The sequence below is a fragment of the Bos indicus x Bos taurus genome, chromosome 16 (genome assembly GCF_003369695.1).
Source record: "Bos indicus x Bos taurus breed Angus x Brahman F1 hybrid chromosome 16, Bos_hybrid_MaternalHap_v2.0, whole genome shotgun sequence".
Lineage (NCBI taxonomy): Eukaryota > Metazoa > Chordata > Mammalia > Artiodactyla > Bovidae > Bos > Bos indicus x Bos taurus.
The window spans coordinates 71,253,505-71,276,943 of NC_040091.1; the positions used below are offsets into that span (position 1 = coordinate 71,253,505).

General features: G+C 43.4%; 1 protein-coding gene across 1 annotated transcript in view; it reads right to left on the bottom strand.

Moving 5' to 3' along the window:
- Window positions 1-6,388: 6,388 nt before the first annotated feature.
- The window catches only part of TRAF5 (TNF receptor associated factor 5), a 45,940-nt gene continuing 28,889 nt past the window's right edge, over window positions 6,389-23,439 (bottom strand). Inside the window, exons 4-11 of the mRNA XM_027565671.1 lie at window positions 22,219-22,320; window positions 19,470-19,634; window positions 18,775-18,852; window positions 18,371-18,445; window positions 15,721-15,813; window positions 11,697-11,837; window positions 10,152-10,320; window positions 6,389-9,493 (exon numbers count right to left, since the gene is read on the bottom strand). Coding sequence (XP_027421472.1) covers window positions 8,916-9,493; window positions 10,152-10,320; window positions 11,697-11,837; window positions 15,721-15,813; window positions 18,371-18,445; window positions 18,775-18,852; window positions 19,470-19,634; window positions 22,219-22,320 — 1,401 coding nt within the window. The 3' untranslated portion in view covers window positions 6,389-8,915. The remainder of the gene's footprint in view (window positions 9,494-10,151; window positions 10,321-11,696; window positions 11,838-15,720; window positions 15,814-18,370; window positions 18,446-18,774; window positions 18,853-19,469; window positions 19,635-22,218; window positions 22,321-23,439) is intronic.

Genomic DNA, 23,439 nt, shown 5'->3' on the forward strand with positions numbered 1-23,439 from the left:
AAGAATTGATGCTTTTGAACTGTGGTGTTGGAGAAGACTCTTGAGAGTCCCTTGGACTGCAAGGAGATCCAACCAGTCCATTCTGAAGGAGATCAGCCCTGGGATTTCTTTGGAAGGAATGATGCTAAAACTGAAACTCCAGTACTTTGGCCACCTCATGCGAAGAGTTGACTCATTGGAAAAGACTCTGATGCTGGGAGGGATTAGGGGCAAGAGGAGAAGGGGACGACAGAGGATGAGATGGCTGGATGGCATCACTGACTTGATGGACGTGAGTTTGAGTGAACTCCGGGAGTTGGTGATGGACAGAGAGGCCTGGCGTGCTGCGATTCATGGGGTCACAAAGAGTCGGACACGACTGAGCGACTGATCTGATCTAATCTGATCTGATTATTTCATATGTTTTTTAAACCTAACATAAATGATACCATTGTGTAAATTTTGTTGTATTTGTGAAAGTTATTCATGTTGATTCATGTGTTTCTAGTTTTTTTTATCTTAAGTGCTGAGCATCATAGGACTATAAAGCAATTTATCCATTCTCCTGTTGCTAGTAATTTAATGATTCCTGATTTATGCCATTATGGTATGAATTAATGGCCATACTTGTACACGTCTTACTGGGCCCATGGCAAGAATTTTTTGGTACATGTTTAGAAATGAAATTGTACAATTCAACTTTCTTTGAAATTGCCATATTGTTCTCCAGCACTAGCAGCAGTTTACCCTTCCACCAGCCATGTGATGCTCCACGCCCATGGCATCCCTTGTTTGCTGGGAGCTTTTCCTCCCCCTTGTTCTTTGCTATTATAGACAATCCTGGAGGAAACTCTTATATGTGGCTTCTGGGCTTGTGCAAGAGCATCTCTGAATATATACCTAGTTGTTCTGCTTTGTTTTAGATGAATATTTAAAAGCATATACCTGTGTCCCCCATGTTTGAGATATTTCCTCTTTTAATAGTAAAACTTCACTCGTTGTTATTTATGTGTTTGGGTTTAATTCTAACTTGTTTTTTCTGTGTATCATACTTCCTGTTGTGTTCATCTCTTCTGTGTTTGGTTTGATGTTTCTTTTTCCAGTTTATTTTTTTCTTTAATGGTTTGGAAGTTAAACATTCAGTCTTTATCCCAGTGGTTATTCTTATTATATTTTAACTCATTTAATTTTATATATTTTTAGCAGCATGTAGAGTTAATCAGTACCCATATGAGGCAGCCTTGCATAGTAAGAGTGGAGCCTCTGAAGTCAGACTGCCTGGATTCAGATCCTGGCTTTACCATTTGTTAGCTGTGTAAACTAGAGTTTATTACATAACTTCTCTGTGTCCATTGCCTCATCTGTAAGCAAGGATAAAATTGCATATACCCAATAAGATTGCTGAGAGGATTTGCATGTTAATACATATTGGGTGTGTAAAATTCTTAGGACAGTACTTAGTACATAGCACATAGCTCTCTCTAATCATCAGTTTTTTTCAACTATGAAATGGGCATTATACCTGCCTAACAGATTTGTTACAAAGATTCTGTGCATTAGTGTTTATGCACAATTCTGTGTAATACACTGAGCACTTTTCATGCACTTGAAATAGACATGGTGTTTGCCTTCAAGGGGTTTGTGATCTAGGAAGGGCACAGACTTGTGAAAAGAACTGCGGTATGGTGTAACCTTAATACTTTCCCTGTGACCTCTGTGTCCCCTTCTTATCTGTGCTCTACACAGAGCATTTTTTTAGAACACGTCAATCAGATCATGCCTTCCCCAGCCCAAATCAGGTCAACTTTCACTGCACTTCACATAAACCACAACCTCATCACCGTGACTTCAGCACTAGATTCTGGGCACTGCCTCCACTTCTAACCTCGTCAGGTGTCACCCTTCCCTCTTCTAATGGGCTCCCACCACACTGGCCTCATCTCAGCTCCTTAAAACAATTCTTTATTTATTCCTTGGTGCCCTCTGCCCCGAATTCTCATACCATCTGCTCCCCTCAGGGCTCACTCATCTTTCAGGTCTCAGCTTGATTCAGTTACAAACTGAATCAAGTTACAAACTTGGTTAGTTACAAACCACAGGATCCATTCTGAATGTGACAGGGCCTTCCTTAACATTATGTTGCCCACAGAAGCTCCAGGAAGACCACAGAGGCCGGCTGTGAATATAGCACAGCCAGGTGTGACACCAAGACACACAAGAGGCAACAGCAAAAATCCATCACAGTGGCCACAGTCATTTGACAGCAACAACACAGCTTCTAGAAACACAACCTACAGAAGTAAGGACGGGCTTCCAGAAACTCTGCCTCCAGTCCACTCACCACTGGGAAGTCAGAATCTGGCAAACCTTAAAAAAAGAAGTTGAGTCTTTCCAACTTCATCTTTCAAGTTGAAGTTTTGCCTCACTGCCTGATGGTTGGGACCTGGGCCACTTTCCTGTGCTGCAAAGGAGGTCAAGGAGGCAAGCTTCCTCACAGGAAATTGCTCAGATTTTATAAGGGTGTTCCAAAGTGCTAAGCAGCCAGGAAACATGTCACCCGAGCACTGACTATCATGTTACCTTCCCTGACAACCCAGAGTGTGTACATATCCTCCCCATCCAAAGCCATTACTCCTTCACTGTAGTCTGTCATTTTCTTGAGGGCATTTATCACAACTTGTATTGTTCTATACTTATCCTGGAGCCAGAGTCTAAGGTCTAAGGAGTTGTATTCAAGCAAGTGTGACTCAAACAGCCAAAATAACTTAAACATGTATTTTCAGTTCAGTTCAGTTCAGTCACTCAGTCATGTCCGACTCTCTGCGACCCCATGAATTGCAGCATGCCAGGCCTCCCTGTCCATCACCAACTCCCGGAGTTCACTCAAACTCATGTCCATCGAGTCAGTGATGCCATCCAGCCTTCTCATCCTCTGTCATCCCCTTCTCCTCCTGCCCCCAATCCCTCCCAGCATCAGAGTCTTAACATGTATTTTAGTCTTTTTTTAAAGTTAAATTTTATTGGAGTATAGTCGCTTACAACGTGCTGTTAGTTTCTGCTTTATAGTAAAGTGACTCCATTATGTGTGTACACATATCCACTCTTTTCAGATTTCCTTCCTACTCAGGTCACCACAGGGCACTGAGTAGGGGTCTCTGTGCTCTACAGTAGGTTCTCATCGTGCTGTGCTTAGTTGCTCAGTCGTGTCTGACTCTTTGTGTCCCTGTGGACTGTAGCCCGCCAGGTTCCTCTGTCCATGGGGATTCTCCAGGCAAGAATACTGGAGTGGGATGCCATGCCCTCCTCCAGGGGATTTTCCCAACCCAGGGATTGAACCCAGGCATCTTGCAGGCGGATTCTTTACCCTCTGACCCACCAGGGAAGCCCAGGTTCTCATCAGTTGTTTTATACATGGTAGTGTATATGCGTCAGTCCAAATTTCCCAATTTGTCCCATCCTGCCTGTCCCCCTTTGTAACCATACGTTTGTTCTCTACATCTGTGACTCTATTTCTGCTTTGCAAACAAGTTCATCAGTACCATTTTTCTGGATTCCACATAGACGCGATATTACACAACACTTGTTTTTCTCTTTCTGACTTACTCTACTCTGTATAACAATCTCTAGGTCCATCCACATGTCTGCAAATGGCACTATTTCATTCCTTTTTATGGCTAATATTCCACTGTATATATACCACATCTTCTCTATCCATTCCTCTGCTGATGGACATTTAGCTTGCTTCCATGCCCTTGCTATTGTAAATAGTGCTGTGATGAACTCTGGGGTGCACGCATGCTTTTGAATTATGGTTTTCTCCAGATACACGCCTAGAAGTGGGATTGCTAAGTCATATGGTAGTTCTATTTTTGTTTTTTTTCAGGAATTTCCATTCTGTTCTCCATAGTGGTTGTAACCAATTTATATTCCTGCCAACAGTGCAAGAGTGTTCCCTTTTCTCCACATCCTCTCCAGCATTTATTGTTTGTAGATTTTTTGATGATGGCCATTTTGACTGGTATGAGGTGATATATCATTGTAGTTTTGATTTGCATTTCTCTAATAATTAGTGATGTTGAAAATCTTTTCATGTGTTTGTTGGCCATCTGTATGTCTTCTTTGGTGAAATGTCTATTTAGGTCTTGTACCCATTTTTGATTGGGTTGTTTGTTTTGATATCGAGCTGCATGAGCTGCTTGTATGTTTTGGAGATTAATCACTTGTCAGTTGCTTCCTTTGCAAATATTTTCTCCCATTCTGAGGGTTGTCTTTTCGTTTTATGGTTTCCTTTGCTGTGCGAAAGCTTTTAAGTTTAATTAAGTCCGATTTGTTAAGTTTTGTTTTTATTTTCATTATTGTAGAAGGTGGATTGGAAAAGGTCTTGCTATGATTTATGTCAAAGAGTGTTCTGCCTATATTTTCCTCTGAGAGTTTTTTAGTATCCAGCCTTACATTTTGGTCTTTAATCCATTTTGATAAACATGTATTCTAGTCTTTAACATGGGTCTCTTGGAAGAATAAAAGCATCAGTTCCCATTGAACTGTTCTTTAATTCTCCCCAGTCCCACTTAAGTGGGCTGCTTTGGCTTTTCTTTATAAATTTCACCTTGGGCTCTCCCTTCAAGTGTTTTCTGCCTATTCTCTTATTTAGCATCATAAATATGCAGAATGGTCTGAGAGATACATGTTTCTGGCAGTGAGTGGAGGCGGGGGAAGTTAGGAGGCAAAGTCTATCCGGACAACTGGGAACATGCACACAGTGGGCATTTTGGTTCACTGCTGTGATGATCTCCAGATTATGTTTTATGAGGACAAGGATGACATCTGTTTTATTTGCAGCTAAAGTAAAATCTGACAAAAATATAGTCAGTTAACATTTGTTTTCTGGGAAAAAAGAAAAGTACAGGAAGTGAGTTATAGACAAGGAGGTATACAGCTCAGAGCAAGGGCTCCTGGCCTAGTGGAGGGTAGGGGTTGAGTGCAAGGGAGTAAGGGCTAGTTTGAGAAGGCATCTTGGAGAGGTGAGGCCAAAGCAGAATCTTAAAGAGCAAGAATCCACCAGGCAATGGAGGAGGTGAGGATGGAGAAGAATATTCTAGATAGAAATGAGCACAAGCACAGACAAACGTCAAAATGGCTTAGTATGCTGTTGCTAAATCAAGGCAGAATGGTCAGGAGGTGAGGCTGGAGAGGCTGAAGCAGGTATGCAGGGCCTTGCCTGCCAGGCCAGGGAGGCTGGAGTCCTGTGGGTGATGGAGCCACAGTGGGTGGGTGAGGTGGGGAGTCACCCTTGAATTTTCATTTTAGAGATTATTGGGTGTCAATGTGAGGCTGGATCTGAAAGAGGCAAAAGAAAATATAGCGAGAACAGTTGTGAAGCAAAAACTGTAGGCCAGCAAACAGGGCAGTAGTAGACAGGAGGGATATGGAATAGTAGAAATAGTTTTAAGACATTGTTTGGAGGTTCAGTTGGCACACTGGCTGGGCGACTGGATGGGGAAAGTCGGGGGGAATCCACAGTGTCCAAGCTCTGGCATGGATGCTTACGTCACTCCCCGAGGGAGAACACACACGGGAGTCATGGGTTGGTGGTGGTGGAGAGTGTGGAGACCTCCCATTCAGTTTTGGTGAAGTGTACTTGAAGGTACTCACGCGACCTCTGTGCTTAGATATTCAGCAGGTACTTGGACAGAGGAGTCTTCAGGGAGATGAGGAGTTCAAGGATGCTGTGGAGTGCCCTGGAAGTGACTGCTGTTCTCAGCGGGGATTTGGCCCTGCTGACATTCACTTCTCTTCCCATCTCCCTTGGTGTCTAACTCTGATCTCTGACCTCTTCTCCAAGTGCTTGGCAGGCTGCTCTTCCTCCTCCCTAAAATGTGATGTTTCCAGGGAATTTCACCACCCAAGTCCTCTTTTGTGCATCCATCAAAGCTTTCTCAGAATTCTTATGTAAGGTGAAGGCCCATGTCTGCAACCACTTTCAAGAGAAAAGAGGTTGTTGCAGCGTGGACTGATTGTCCAAGGGCCTCCACAAAGGGTTCGTGGCACTCTGTTCCATTTGTGTGTGTTCAAGATAGGTGCTGGGAATGGACCCTGTGACTATTTCTTGTTTCTCTGAAATCATCATATTTGGAGACCAAGCGTCAGAATTCAGATCTGTTGAGGTGTGTGAGTGTGTACTCCACCTCCATACCCTCCTTGAATCCTGCACGCACCTTTCTCAAGGTTGTTAACTCCCCGTTTATGCCTGCTGTGTCGTTTTCTTTTCATCAGAAACTGAATCAGGCCAAAGTGGAATAAATTTAAACCTTACAGATACAGAATAAAAATAACTGTTTGGATCATAAAAATGGAAAAATAATTTCCGTGGATCAATTTCCTTACAACAAAATTCACAACTCTTATTTTGTGAGAGAGAAGTGCTTTTTATTATAGAATACCTTGTTCTGTGTTCACTGTTTGAATGATGAAGGGACTCTGAGCTTATAAGCAAACCATGCCATAAGTCATACTTTTCATGTAGAGAAGTTGGTTAAAACACAAAATCAGTGTTTTGATAAATTCACTTTGAAATGTTTTTCACATCAAAGGCTTAAAACTAGTCACAACAGTGTGCTCTTCCTGCTCCTCAGAACACAAGGATGACTTTGGACCAGATGAGAAACACTGCGGACCAGCACACAGAACCACCAGCATCCAGCTGTGTGGTCTACAGAAAGACTTGCTGACTTTGCCTGAGAGGATGGGCTGACCGCCAGCTGCACCCGAGTTCACCAGCACCTGCAGGGTGGTTCTCTACCAGATTTCTTCTGTGAACTCAGGGCTTTGAATTTAACCCTTTGGGAAGATTTGTGTAGTATGAGTCTTTGATATCTTGAAAATTTCACAGGGAGAGAGGAAGAAAGTTCCAACTATTCCAGAAGTCACTGGTATCAATCATGCTGCTTCTGTGAGGTCAACTGATCAAGATTTGTAACGTGTGTGCTTGCCTGTACACGCTCAAGGGAGCCAGCCTAGTGTGGGTAGTGCTCAATGGCATAACAAGAGTGAAGGCCCAGGAAAACTGGGTAGTTTTGGGTTAAGCTCAGGCTTATCAAGAGTCTAGGCTTCCCTGGTTGCTCAGGCGGTAAAGAGTCTGCCTGCAGTGCGGGAGACCCAGGTTCGATCCCTGGTTCGGGAACAGCCCCTGAAAAAAGGAATGGCAACCCACTCCAGTATGCTTGCCTAGAAAGTCCCATGGATGGGAGCCTGGCAGGCTACGGTCCATGTGGTTGCAAAGGTCAGACATGACTGAGTGACTTCACTTCAGGCTTATCAAGAGTCAGGGCTTCCCTGGTGGCTCGGTCACTAAAGAATCCGCCTGCCAATGCAGGAGACGCTGATTTGATCCCTGGGTCAGGAAGATCCCCTGAAGAAGGAAATGGCAAGCCACTCCAGTATTCTTGCCTGGGAAATCCCACGGACAGAGGAGCCTGGCAGACTCTGGTCCATGGAGTTGCAAGAGTCGGACACGACTAAACTACTACCACCATGTCAAGAGTCAGGAGGGCTTTGTGTAGACTTGTATTTACACTCTCAGACCCATACGGATAGACATAGAAGAACACGTGCTTTCTGTTCTTCACAAAGTACTCAGGGCTCTGACAAGAAACATCGTAAGTTTACATAAACGCCAATTTTCAAACCAATTTATGAACTCAAAATTCTACTCAAAAAGAAAAAGACACTCTTCTTAGCCATCGATTTCAGATGGGAGTTCTGATTTCCAGAGGAAATTTTAATGGTGTTATCCCTAGGTTTTAATTCCTCTTATCCATATATGACACTTTCTCCATCATATACTAAATTCTGCCCATCCTAATATTAATTTGCTATAATTACCAAAATATCTGTAAACTATGTTTAAACATGTATGTATATATTAAGTTGAATCTTCTGAAATTGCTAACACTTGATCATTTTGTTTGTAAATAGTTCTGTCATGTGGTTTGACCTAATAACTTTAGCTGGATGGCTGTATCTCTCTATATATATACTATGCAGTGTTTTCTGCTTTACTTCAGCAGGAAGAATGAAAATACTTACTTTATTCACAAGTTCTTATGCAGCCTTGCAAAACTGTGCTTGCTGACTACTGGTAAATTTCATGAAAGTATTAAAAGTGTAGTAGCTTCCACAATACAGTATTTAACCCAAAAAAGTCTGATCCAAACTGGGTATACTGACTTTGAAGTACACTACCCATCTACTTGGGCTTCCCTGGAGGCATAGGTAAAAAAATCTGCTTGCCATGCAGGAGACACAGGTTCAATCCCTGTGTTGGGAAGATCCCTTGGAGGAGGAAATAGCAACCCACTCCAGTATTCTTGCCTGGAGAATTCCACAAACAGAGGACCCCAGTGGGCTGTAGTCCACAGGGTCGCAAAAAGTTGGACATGACATAGTGACTAAATAACAACAACCACCCTACTTAACTACTCAACTGAAATAGCCTACCCTAAAAGATAGCTTTTGTAGGCTTAAGGTCAGTTCTAGAATCCACAGGCCAAATATAAAAATACCAAAACACTTTCGATTAGAAGTTCTACTAATACATCTGTGTCCTCAAAGACATTTAATATTATAGAAGACTGAGACCCTGAGACCCCACACTAAGCACCAGTTAAAGAGGTATGCTTCAGTCCTTACGTTTAAGGAAGTTAACGTCTTTGAAGAGATATAAAAATATAAATAATGAGAAGATAGTCTGAGTATTATAAGTTTCAAACTGGGACAATAAAATGTAAAAAGAAGACAGCACTTGAGAAACCTTAAAATGACTTCATACGTTAAGGACAAAAAGCCAAGTACAAATATGTACTGAGCCCAGATTCAGTCCCTACATTAACCACAGGTTCTGGATTCAAGGAGTCCTTTTATCCCTCCAGAAGCAATGATTAGAGATCCTCCAGGTCAGTTAAGTCCACAGCCACTTTCAAGAAGAGGGTATCATCCTTAATGTAGGTGTTCTTGGCATTCTCCAGAGTGGAATGAGCCACAAAGCGAGGACAGCCGGAGGCGATGTTCATCTCCCCGTCGGGTCTCTTAAAGCTGCTGCTGTTGGGGTCCGCCTTGAAGGTCTCCATAATGTGGTTCTTTTTGCCACTCTGGTCCAGAAGCATAAGGGTCACCCTCTGCCTGAACGGCCACTGCAACAGTGAGTCAAACTCCCCTCGCATCACCACAAAGTACAGAGACAGGTGCGTCCCCTTCCCAGACCCGTCCCCGTTCAGGTAGGCTCTAGCGCAGAGGCGGTAGCCACACCGGCTGGTGTAGAAGGGCTGGCTGAAGATGGATACTGTGTGTCCGTCCAGCGCCTCCTTCTTCTTCAGCTTGTAGTCTGTCACCTTCCAGATGAGCTTTCCGTTATAGCAGGCGCTTTCTAGCAGTTTAAATCGCTCTTCGTTTTTATTCAGCTGTGCTTTATGAATATTAATGTGGGCATCATGTTTGTTAGTCTCCCCTTCCAAAACAACTGCAAAGAAAAAAAGATTCTGAAGGCCTTAAAGCTGTCTTTCAAATATGCCCAAAATGAAATTTGGTTATCCAAAGAGAATCAATAGAATTCTGACATTCCCAAAACGAACTGAATTCAATGTCCACCAATGTGACATCCATGTTAATAATACTGACTCCATGATTCTCATGTCTTGGAAAGACTGGCCCCAAGAAAACCCCAATGCGTCCTCTTGAACTGAAGCTCCCTGAAGTGTAGAGAAGACCCACTCAGCACGCGTCTAGCAGGCTTTGGCATGGTAAGCCCCACTACATTCTAACTGGGATGCTTTCAAATAGCCAAACGTGTCTCTGCTTTTCTATACTTGAAACAATGTTCCCTACCACATCTTTCCCCTAGCTTTCTCATTGTCTGCTCTCCTTAACAAACCATCATTCCCTATTCTTGGAATTTCCTGGCCTGTTTCCACCCTGTCCTTGTTCCAGTTCCCACTCAGGGCCCTTCATCATTTTTGTCTGAGTGCCCAGAACCTCATATTGTTCTGCTTCACAAATACCAGACTCAGCACTGTGGACCCTGGATGGCTGTGCCTCTCCACTGGCCCATTTTCTTGTTTCTGTGAACACATGCAGAAGTCATGAAGCACGAGAAGGGAAGCAGAAGACATTAGACATACCTAGTCTTTGGTCATTGGTTTCCAGCAGGGTGATTTTCTGTTTCACTGTATCAATTGCTTCCACCAAAGGCTTCAGATCAAATTTACTCTGTTGCTGGTTAGCCATTTGTAGTAACTGACGCACCTGAACTTCTAGCCAAGCAGACTTGTCAATGTGACTGGCAAGAACCTTTCAGTACAAAATAGATCAACACGTCAAAAAAACATGAATGATTCTTTGAGATCACATTTTTTCATCTCAAACATTTCACCTTGAATTAACCAATTAATGCAGTGAAAAAAATGCACGGTTCAGAAGAGAGAGGATAGGATGTCAGAGAGATGAATCACCTAATACCTTCCTCCCCGCTCTACAGTATCTTGGCTCCTGTTTCAAATCTTTGAACTGTTCTTCACCTGAGTCTTACTTCTCCCTTGGATTTTCCCCTCTTGGTTCTTTAGCCTATCTTTGTATTTATGTTCTCCCTGTCTGTCCTCTTGCCTTATCACTTCCTTCTCCGTCACAACGCTTCTGATTCACTCCCGCTCTGCGAGAGGGCAGAGAATGTGCTGGAAGAAGGCCCATCTGTTCTGGTCTGAGCACGGCAGGTGGTACTCAGTGCCCCAAGATAAGGCCTGAACACTTAGTTGCTCTCTTTAGATGGAAGGGATTAAACAAAACTACATTTCTCCCGCCCTCAGTGTCTTCACTCTTGACTGGTTTTTGTGTTAGAAAAAGGTCAGAATTAAGATAACAACAATTGATGGATTTCCTTTTTGCTATACGCAAACACACACACATCCATACAGTATGCGGACAAAGTATGGAAATGACATGGCCTACATTTTCTGGTATAATCCTCAAAAAGATTGCCCATATCACATTATGAAATATTTTGCACTATAAATTTTAAAATCACAATAAAGACATTATTCTTTAGAAATCTGTTTATGGTTACTTAACAGTCATGATTTACAAAGTAATTTTTGCTCTATTTTAGTAATGTGTAAAGCATTTTCTTCCCAAAGGAATTAATAGTTTTACTTTGTTGACTGCAAAATGCAGAACTACAGATGTGCTCAATAAATCTGAAGTCAAGTGACAAATATTGGGTCAATAGTGACAACCCTCATAAATTGTGTAAAAGTACCGTACCAGTGCAAACGTGTACTGGCATGGCTAAGTGCACTGGGTTATGTAAAAGATCTCTATTCTTAGGAAATACATTGCGAAGCGTGTAGGGGTAAAGGGCTATAATAGGCGGCTTACTCTCAAAGGGTTCAGAAAGAACACCCACAAAGAGAGAGAGACAGGGACAGGATGGGGGCTAAGGACAGGGTTGGGATGAGGCAGGGGAGACAGGATGAAGGAAGCAAACGGGACAGAACACTGTCGACGAGTGAATCTGGGTGCGGAACACACAGGTGTTCTTTGTACTGTCTTAGCTTTGCACCTTTGGAATTATCTCCATTTAAAAAGTTAGTTTCTCCATTTAAAAAGTTAGTTAAAAAGCTAACTGGCTGTGAGGTTAAATCTGGGTTATGAATAGAAAGGCCATTTCTCACCTGCATATTTGAGAGGAAGCTTCCATTTTTGCCAAACAACTGTGCAAATTGCTTGAACTCCTTTTCGAATTTCTTTACCATTTCTGCTAGCTGCTGGATTTTGCTTTCTTTTTGTTCTAGGCTCTTATATAAGTCAGAAATCTAATAACAGGAATATAAATGAAGTAATTTAAATGCATGCAGACAAGTTAAAATAATTTGAATATAGTTCTAGGAAAAGACTACAGGTAAGAAAGTATGTTAAGGAAAAATATATATACATATTTATAGAAAATATTTACAGGTAGATTACTATATAATTCTAAGAAAACGTTTGAAGGTACTTCAAAAAAAGAGAGATCCACAGATTTCTCGCCAGCCTCTGCTGTGTGTAACCCACTTTGAGGGATCATCCCATGCTAGTGACATCACTTGATTAAATTTGCTGAACTGGTTCTTGTCTTTCATTTAGTACGTACTTACTAAACACCTAGGACTTCCTGTAGCTCAAATGGTAAAGAATCTGCCTGCAATGCAGGAGACCTGGGTTCAATCCCTGTGTTGGGGAGATCCTCTGGAGAAGGGAATGGCAACCCACTCCAGTATTCTTGCCTGGAGAATCCCACGGACAGGGGAGCCTGGTGAGCTACAGTCCATGGGGTTGCACAGAGTCGGACATGACTAACTACTGCTACTAAACAACCACAGAGTTCGGATCACCACACCACGTTAGATGCTGTCTGCACGGTGTCAACAGTAATAGCTGCAATTTACTATCCAGTTATTATATTCACTAGCTCTTTTAATCCTCAAAGAACCCCATGAGTTGGATACAAGGGTCAGCCTCATTTCATAGATAAGGAAACAGAGCCAGAGAGTTCAACCTGCCTAGTATACTGCTGACAAGTGGCAGGCAAAACACACCGCCTGTCCGAATTTGTAATCCCTTTGAGGGAAACAACTAAAAACCTCTGAGTGATCCTAGACAGCCTTCTCTTACCCCTACATCCATTCAGTCAGCAATATCTGCCAACTTTAACTCCTGACACAAAACGAAACAACTCTTACAACCACTTCTCACTGTACCTGTTTCAGCCTGGACTGTTTCTCACCTGGGCTGCTATGATAGCCTCTTAGCCAGTCATACACTGTCCCTCACATACACACACCTGAAGAGAAGCTCTACGGAGCTGGACTGGCATGGGTCCTATAGTCCACTGGAACTCCAGCAACTGGTTTGGTGCCTGGCACCAGTAGGTGCTTGTAAATATTTATTAAATGAATGAATGAACATTCCCCTCTGTCTTTAGCCTTGTTTGCCTCCAAATCATACTTCATACTGTGACCAGAAGAATACGAAGTGACAAATCTGGTCTTGTCATCCCTCCTACTTAAGCATCTCTAGTGGACTTCTTTACAGCCATACAGGGCCCTGTACAATCTGCCCAGGTCACCCTTTCAGCCTCATGCCCGTTCACACACTACACACCTTCTATTTCAGGCCGTGTGCTCAGTCACTTCCTCCTTCATCTAGAAACAACCACTTTTTAAGCATCACTCAAGGGGATATCCTCCCAGAAAGTATTTCCACACTAGTACCACCTACCTAGGCCACCTCTTAAGTTACATGACATCCTGACCATATTCCAGTATATAACTTACCCTCATGATTCCTATTGCCTTTTTGGTTATTTTGGTCATTTTTTCTCCACTAAATTGTTGAGGCTACATGTCACCAAAGCCCCTCACAGTGGCTGGCACACAGCAGGCATTTGATACGTGTTTTATAAACGAATGCACAAATGGCCACGACAGCCATCTGGTCTCTGGCTCCAGAGTCTTCTGCTTATAATCTCCGCCCTCATCCCATGCGCACCAGACCGTCCTGACCAGAAGCGAGCTCAGTGTCTCCTCCTCACCTCTCCTCCCCCACCTCTAACCCACTCCTGTTTGTAGGGCCCATCTCGGTTAATAACACTGCTGCGTTCCCTGACTTAGCTACAGCACATGACTCCAACCTGCAAATGTCTCTTAGCCCTCCCTCTCTCTACCCACTGACAGAGCTATGGTCACGCCTTCACCTTCACCTTCACCCCCACCCACCACCACCTCCAGTACCTTGCTTCCACCTAATACTGAACTGCTTATTATGTGCCAGGCACTGTGCTAAGAGCATATAAATATATGTTCTTGTTCAAGAACATATATAATATATGTTACATGTCATATAACATATATATGTAATATATAACATATATTACATATATATATATATATATATATATATATATATATATATAATTTGACCCTCACTACAACCCCATTTTACAAATGAGGACACTGTGGAAGAGAGAGGTTAAGTACCTTGCCCAAACTCATATATGCTGAAGCAGGTCTCAAACCCAGGCATTCTGGCTCCAGGGCCCTCACTCAGCAATTGCCAGGCTCTTCTGCAACATCTTTCTGCCTGCTTCTCTGTCTTCATTCTCTTCTCTCCTTCTATCCATCTTCCTTGCTACCAGCAGCTGTCTTATTCTTAACCAAACAATTAACTGGCCAAGTATCTTCCTATTTAAAAATACCTGTTGACTCCTTATACTGGCAAACATTAGTTCCAACTCTGGCCCTTAAATCCTTTCTGAAATAGGGCAGAATATGAATAAATTTTTAAAATCACTGAATGCATAGTTTTCTAAACTTCTTGGCTTACATGGAAGGCCATTTCAGTCTGGACCCAGCACACCCAGCCTCCAGCCCTTCCCTCTCTTACACTCCGGTGTCTCTCCACCCCCTGAACCGCACTTCCTTGAACCATCATGTCTCTCTGTCTTCACATAAACTTTCCCCTTCTGGACTATCCACTTTCCACAACATTTTAACTGATAGACCGTCTCTTTCTTCAAGTCAGTACAGCTCAGATGTTTACCTTGAAAAGCCTTCCACACTCCCACAGGGCAAACTGCTACAGCCTCTGTACCCCAGCACGGGGCACCCCCATCACATGTGCTATGGGGACAGCACCTTATACATTTACATTTTGGTGAGATCTTCAAGGGTAGGTGCTGGTTCTCCCCTGACCCAGTGTCTGCAGCAACTAGCCTTGTGCCTGACACATGGCATATGTTTGTTGAATGAACGGATAGGTGAAGGAGGCACCTGTTACAGAAAGAACTTGGGAATGGCTCAAGGCAGCATGCCTTCTACCAAAGTTACAGTGTAATCAGGCTTTCTATTTTTCTCCACCATCTGACCCTGAAACTCATATACCTACTTTAATATGGAATCAGATAACATAAAATAACCTGTAGCAATAAAATTTAGCACCCTCTATGCAGATGGACGGTTTCCTTCCCTACCAGGGTTTTAAAAGTCTGATCCTCTGTGATGCCCTAACAAAATGATGAACTGTTGGAATAATTACTCAATAGAATCAGCATTGAATGTTGTCCACTATGAACATACCAGGGACTACGGCTGGCATTTGCATACATAATTTCACTTAATAATCATAATTCAGTGAAATAAATATGTACGTATGCATTGATTAGGTTGCAAAGTTAGTAAGTTAAGACTTATTACAAAATGTATAATACCCACAGTGCCCAGAACAGATAGTCAAACGTTGTTTCAGGGTAATACTGATTTCATTTAAAAACGCCAAACACCTACTAGGCTCCTACTAGGGAATAACCAAGAGGTGTGTGGGTAGGCTGCAGAGAGGCAGTGTGGAGTACCCTGGGGAACACTGGACTGACAATCAGGGGACATGGGTTTGAGATTGAATTCTGCCCCTCAAAGTCATAAACACACCAAAATTTCTTTGAATTTAGTTATTTCATCTGTTGGTTGAGGGGGCTGGACCCAAAGATCTCAAAGGCACTTTCCAGCTTGATGTGCTCTAATCCCAGGAGTCTGTCTGGTCACTTAGTAGAAAAACATCTACCTCCAGTGGACTTCCACTTAAACAGAGGAGACTATAAAAATGCCAACAAGTACAAATCCCAGCAATTCTGTTGCCTCCCTTTATAGTTGAACCCTTGATTACCTGCTCCTCTAATTGGAAGTTCTTTTCTAAAACCAGAAGCATGTGGTCCCGTAAGGCCGAACGCTCATGTTCCTGCAGGTTCCCCCGTTTATCCTTTAAGACAAAGAGAAACGTGAGTCAGGTTGTTGAAAGGCTTCCAACATGAGGGTGGTGGCAGGACATTCTGCTAAAGCTGAACTTTAACAACTTTGCTGACTTGTCTCAAGGTGGGTTTCAGGGAAAAGGATCCCTTCCAGGCCCCTTTTACATCTTTACGATTCTTTGGTACCCAGAAGACACAGAGAGTCAGGCCACTATCAAAATTCTCAGTGCTGCTTTCCTTCCTTGCCCTGTGCTGTGTTCAGACATTCAGTCGTGTCTGACTCTTTGTGACCCGATGGACTGTAGCCCGCCTGGCTCCTCTGTCCATGGGATTCTCCAGGCAAGAACACTGGACTAGGTTGCCATTTCCTCCTCCAGGGATCTTCCCAACCCAGGAATTGAACCCAAGTCCTTGTATCTTCTGCACTGGCAGGCAGATTCCTTACACCAGTGCCACCTGGGAAGCCTTTCCTTGCTCTAGGAGCACATGACTGAGGGCTGAGTGTAGTTATCATCAGCTCTCAACTATTCCATATAAAACCTGTCTCCCTGGTGGTGGGTTACCTACTGATCAGCCTACCGAGCAAACTTCTCTACCACTTTTTACCACTGTCTTGCTATTGTGGGCAGAAGGTGAACTGAACTGTAGTTTCAGCCCATGCAAATTTGTTGCCCTCAAAATAAAAGTATATGTTTGCAAGAACAAATGGTTACTTTTTCCCTGATCCTTAAAATTTCATTGCAGGTTGCCTCTATAACTAATAAAAGCAAATGGTACAGGTGACCCATAGAGTCTAAGTAAACATTTATCATCAATTTCCCTTCAGTTGAGGGTTGGCCCTCTTCCAGAGCACAACTCCCCCAGCCATCCCCAGCTCTGGCACTAAGGTAAGTCCTCAAATAGAATCCAAATGGGAGATGGACCCTAACTGTAGAGAAGAATCCTTTTAGAGCTGGAAAGCAATTCTGTGTTTCATGTGTGAGGAAGATAAACCCTATGCTTTCTGCAGCTGAGACAATTGTGGTTTGATATGTGACACATTTATGGACTCTTCACTGATTTTTTAAAGGTGTTTTTCAAATAGCTTAAAAAAAATAAGAGAAACATATGCTGGGGTCAAGGGCTTCTCCAGTGGCTCTGTGGTAAAGAATCCACCTGCAGTGCAGGAGACACAGGAGTCATGGGTTTGTTCCCTGGGTTGGGAAGATACCCTGGAGGAAGGAGGGCATGGCAACCCACTCCAGTATTCTTGCCCGGGGAATCCCATGGACAGAGGAGCCTGGCAGCTACAGTCCATAGGGTCACAAAGAGTTGGACAGGACTGAAGCTACTGAGCATGGTGCAGCATGCCTGTGTCAAACAACACAGCAAGCAGCAGAATGAAAAGTAGAAGTCCCCTTTTCTCTGTCCCCACATCCAATTCCCTAGTCTCACTCATCAGAGTCAGCAAAGATATACATACATTTTCAACACAGTGAGGTCATAGTGTAAGTAATTTAAAAAATATATACCTCATGCTTTTTATCAGATGCATAGTATTCCAAAATATGAATATATATATATATATTTTTTTTTTCACTTCTGTGGATTTTTTTGCTAAATACAGTAGTTCCAGCTTAGCCACAGTTTTGATATCTGTGGTTTCAGTTACCCATGGTTAATCATGGTCCGAAAATAAGAAATAGACAATTTTAGAAAATAATTCATACTTTAAATTGTGAGCTGTTCTGAGTAGCATGATGCACTCTTGTTTCTTCTTGCTATATCCTGCCCCAGAGGTGAGTGATCCCACTGTCCAGGTATCCAAACTATACATACTACCCACCCATTAGTCACTTAGTCGTCTCGGTTATCAGATTAACTGTTGCAATATCAAAGTGCTGTGGTCAAGTAATCCGTATTTATTCAATAATGGCCCCAAATGATGCTGGCAATTCAGGTATCCTCTTGCTGTGCCTAATTTATAAATGCGTAACTTTATCATATGTATGTTATAGGGGAAAAAACATAGTATATATAAGGTTTGGTACTATGGTTTCAGACATCCATCGAGGCTCTTGGAATCTATCCTTCATAGACAAGATATATTTGCTGTGTATGTGTGTTTGTTTAGGTGTGTGATCATTGCATACTTATGAAAGGATATCTGTGAAATAAATTCCTAGCAGTAAAATTGCAAGGTCAATGTGTCAGGTCACATTTTTATTTTCACAGATATAAGCAAACCTCAAAAAGTAGGTATTATGAACTTTATGTATATATAAACTAATTGTTGTGTTTCTCTGGAGAACCCTAATACCATTGCCAGTCTTTTTTTTTCTATTCCATATATAGTTATTATAAAACATGGGCTGTATTCCTTGTGTGCATTATATATATACTTGTAGCTTATTAATTTTATACATAGTATTTCTTAATTCCCTACTCCCATCTTCCCTCTCCCTACTGGTAACCACTAGTTATTGCCAGTCTTACAGTTTCACAGACACTGAATGTCCTGCATCCTGAATGGAATCAGAGTAAAATGAATGATACAGCAGAAGGCAGACAGACACAGTCACTCCATACCTTTACAGCACAGCCATAGTTCTTAAAAGGACAGTCTTGTTCAGCTTCAGGACACACGGCCAGGTGTTCATCCACCTGTGAAACAGACAGCCTCAGGCTATAGAAATGCATCCTGACTCTCCAGCTACCTGGTATAACTGCAGTCAGCAGGGAGCCAAGGGTAGCTTGAGGAGAAAACAGGAAACAGAAGGCAAAAAAGCCAAGCTGAGGCTGCCTAACATGGAAACAGAGAATTCTCAGGGAGAAGAATCCTCAGGGAGAAGGTGAGGGAAGACAAAACCATGGCCATCATGAGGATAAGGTAAGCCTCGGGCCCCCGCCTATGGGATTTTATCAAACACACACTGTAATGAGTACTGAACTTTATCTTACGTAAAATCACTGAGAGAATTATTTACACTTACCTCAGTTCTTGGAATGGTCTGCAAACACTTGTTGGGACAAGATACTGGGTAGTCAGGACACAGGTTTTCCTCGTGATTCTGAAGCAATGAAAGGGTGCTGAAATAAAGCCAACCTGGCTTCCAAAGGCTCCCTGTATGCCCTCAGAGTGTGTGCACATATAACCCCTTGGGGACCTATGCAGTGTGGCTCATCCTCTACAAGAAGGTACAGCCTAGCAGCAAAAAGGTTCCTGACGGTTGTTTTCTCAGTATAAACGAGTTCAGTTTTCCAATTATTCCAAAGAAGGGCAGAGGCCATGGGGCCGGCAGAGGACAGATGATGCACGTCACTGGCATGGCTTCTTTGGCACATGTAAAAGGTACCCACACTTTCTTCTTACGCCTGCATCCTGCCTCGCCAATTGTCAGAGCATCCTGAGGACAAAGAGTGTGGTCCCCTCCTTGTGACTCAGCTACTAGTGTGCACTTGGCCCACTCACACTCAGCAGGTAATCAAACAGCATTTTTGCCAATGATACATGAAAAGAGACCTACCAAGAAGGCTTTCAGCTTTTTATAGAACCCTCAGATAAGTTATTCTTTAGGCCTCTTTCTGCACAAAAATAAATTCAGAAAAGTGCTTCTGGTACCCCATCTGATTCACTGTGACCACTCAGGCAGAATTCAGTCCCATAAAGATGCCTTTTTTTTTTTACCTGTAGATTGATGACTACCACATCCTTTTTGCAATAAAGGCATTTTTCCTCTCGAAACTGGCAGTATGCGCTCAGATGCTCTTTCAGATCTTTGCGAAGGACTGGCTCCCGACAGTTTTCATTAGAACACTGCACAGGCTGGAACAGGCAGTGCTGAAGGTGGTCCTGCAACAGGCAACCACAGGCCAGTGGGGCACTGAGCAGGGCACTGGGAAGGGGAGCAGCTGCCAGGCCTGGGGAGGGCGGAGGTGGGGAGGACCTTGGGCCAGCAGGAGGACAGCTGGGAGGGCTGGTGGGGGAACCACCTGCTGCCTCTGCTGAGGACAGGGCATGGAGAGGGCTGTCTGCATGGAGGCTGCGAAAGCCAGCCTGGTCTGGAGGACAGGGCTTCGAAGATGGGTGATGAAGGAAGCATGCTGAGTTTATCTTAGGTCATCTACTAACCTGATCACGTTCTCAGGTTAGTCTTTGAACATCCTCCTTAGCGCTGCCAATTAATTTACCAGCTCCTCAAGGTCATTTCTTTTTTCGCCCTCCATGCCCACCCTCAGCACCAAGTCCAAATCTCTGCACTCTGTTGTTGTTTAGTCACTCAGTTGTGTCCAACTCTTTGCGACCCTGTGGCCTGTAGCCCACCAAGCTCCTCTGCCCATGGGGATTCTCTAGGCAAGAACACTGGAGTGGGTTGCCATGCCCTTCTCCAGGGGATCTTCCCTACCCAGGGATCAAACCTGCATCCCAAGCATTGGCAGGTGTTTTCTTTACTGCTGAGCCACCAGGGAAGCGCTGGGTGGTAAAAGCTGAAACAGAGGGCTGAGAGGGAAGAAGAGAAGGCCAGCTCCTAAGTAAGTGAAGGAAGGGGAAGGACTGGAGGAAGGAAAGCGAGGGAGAGGGAGCTGTCCCAGAGGCAATAAAGCAGAGCAGTGAGAGGAATTCAGGAATCAGAATCCCAGGCCCAGGAGAAGCTTGGGTCAGCCCTGTCAAGTCGGGAGACATTCTTAACCAGCACTTTAGAAAATGATGACACGGACAACGTTCGGTCCAGTGTTGTTCATGTTACAGATTTTTACAAGCAGGCCAGTCTTAACAAGACCTGGGGATAACACTGCAAGTTCCTGTGATGCTGACAAGGTGTCAAAATCCTAGTGGGCTTGTTCCCTACCACAAGATCCTTTAAAACAGGGCTGACAAGCTACAGCCCTTGGGCCAAACCTGGCCCACCACTTGTTTCTGTAAATAAGGTGTAACTGAGAACACCAACAAGTATTTCTTCCCATGTTGGCTATGGCTGCTTTCCCTCCAAGATGGCAGAGTCAGGCAGCTGGGACAGACACTGGCTGGCAAAGTTTAAAATATTTTCTATTTGGCTCCTGAGAGAAATAGTTTGCTGACCCCTCTTCTGAAGGAAAAAAAAAAAAGGGCACATAGTTTTTCTACAGGAGGTAAATAAACATTATAGCTATTCTCCTTTGCCTCTAGTAATGACAGTGACAGCTGAAATCTACATCTCCAAAATTCATGGATGCTACCCCTCAGCTGTCACCAAAACAGTCAACATTCATCAAGACTCTGCACCCTGTGAAATCCTACAGCTTACCACACAGGTGACGGAGAACAGGGAGTAAGAGGAAATATTAATACGAAAGAAACAGGTGAAGAGAAACCATCCACTATTCTCCAGAAGGTGATGATCTGGTCACGAGAGCTGACCAATGGCCATTTGAGCCTCATTTCCTTCTCAGGCTTAATGACAACCAAGTTGGTCAAAGGACTCTACTATAGGACCTGACTATCAAAACAAGTGGTGAGGGACTGTCTCAGGAAAACACAAAAACCTTTCGTGAACTTCCAAAGAAATTCTTGGGTTAACAGGGAAATCATCTACGCATTTCTGAGCTCAGTGCCTGGGGGTTTGGAGGAATGCTGGGAAAAGGACTGAATCACTAGAAATACATTCCACAGCATGGTACGGGAGGGTGGGAGGGGAAACTTGCAGCAGTCTCCAAGCAGTTCCCTGGAAGCTAGAGACGTCTGCCTCACATTCATTCATGGCGTGATGGAACCTGACCTGGGCCTGCTCTGGCAAAGCCGTGTTTCCTGCTTCCCATTTGACGGCTTTCCGCTGATGGATAGGAGAGTAACGGAGGGCAGTTTCATCTGAAAGGAACTTGACAACCTGTCACCTCCCCTATACCTTGCTTGTCCGCATCTCTTACCCACGTTTCACCTTCACACTGCATCCCAGCTCTGTTCTGGTCTGCGTCATCTTCGTTTAGATCATAACTTCTAAGAGAGCAGGGCCCATAGCAGCCAGGAAACACCCACCCCAGCACCTGCAATGCTTCCAGGCAGGGGACCCCTTACAACTATGTCTTTCTGCAGTCATGCCCTGGAATCCCAAGTCCTTCACAGTTTTCCAAAATGACGTGTCCTTGGCTCGACCATTTCTTTTGCCCAGCATGTGCCATTCTCTTTTGAATCAATGAACCTGGACCTGTAATTCAAGGTCTAGCACACATTGTTATGTTCTCCATGTGTTCCATACAAAATGAATCTCTTCTTGTGAGATTCATTTCATACCTTAGCCCTTGGCATGCTACACTGTAGCCAACTGTATTGCTAGACAAAAATTTTCTGAGGGCCACCCACCAAAACCATGTACCACGCTTAGCCCAGGAACTTACACATAAAAATGTGTTTAGTACATGACACTGGAAAATGGCAGACACTGTTCATGAATAATACCAACCTGGTATCGTCCCAGAATAATCTTGGCATTACATCTGGGAGCATTTTTGCAAAACACATACAAATTGAGGACTTCCCTTTTGCAGCAATTATCTTTAAACACCTAAAAGATAAACATAATAGATTCACACACTCCAAAGCTTTAGAGCAACATGAAGGAATCTATTATTAATTTGGTCTTCAGTTCATCTCAAAAGTTGGGTGGAAACTTCCAGTCAGTGGTTGGAATGGAAATACCAGATTCGCCACCATATAAGAAAAGACCGTCTCAGATACATCTGACAGGCCACCAGACATACAAGCCAGGTAATTCAATGCTTACTGCAGTAGGCTGAAGCTGGGGGAAATCTGGTGATGAACTTGACCCCACATGCTCAAAGGTCAGGAGGTGGGGCTGTGGATGGGGGCGATGCTTTCCACTTCCTGTCCCAGGGTAAACGTTGTATTAGTCATCAGGTGGTATCACTGAAGCTCTGCTGACTTATGTTTCAGCACAAGCCAGGGGCTGGCAAACTTTCTCCATAAAGGGTCAGAGAGTAAATTATTTTCAGCTTTGTCAGCCACGTTGCAATGTCCTCTGTTGACACTATTCAGCCTGCTATACACAATACTTAAGTGAATGGGCATGCCTGTGTTCCGATAAGATGTTATTTACGGGCACAAATGTGAATTTCATATGATTTTCACATGTTACAGAACATTGTTCCTTTGATTTATAAATTTTTACTTTGAAATAGACTCACAAGAAGTTGCAAAAAACAGTACAGAGTTCCTGTGTATCCTTCTTTTGATTTTTTTCAATGATTTAAAAATATAAAAGCCATTCTTAGCTCACAGGCCATACAAAAACAGGTGGCAGGCTGGATCAGTCCCAACAAATCCCACGTTGTAGTATGCCAACCCCTGGCTAGTGGGTGAGACAGACACAAGTACAGCTAGGCTTATGGAAAATGCATTATAAGAGCAAAGAGAAGGCACACGTACCTTTACTAAAAAGACAAATAACCCACTTAAAAAAATGGGCAAAGGATTTGAATAGAAATCTCTACAAAGAAGATATCCAATCAGCCAAGCACAGGAAATAATGCTCCATGTCATCAAACACTAGAGCCTCAAAACCATGAGGTATCTCTTCATAACCACTGCTGCTGCTGCTGCTAAGTTGCTTCAGTTGTGTCCGACTCTGTGCGACCCCATATACGGCAGCCCACCAGGCTTCCCC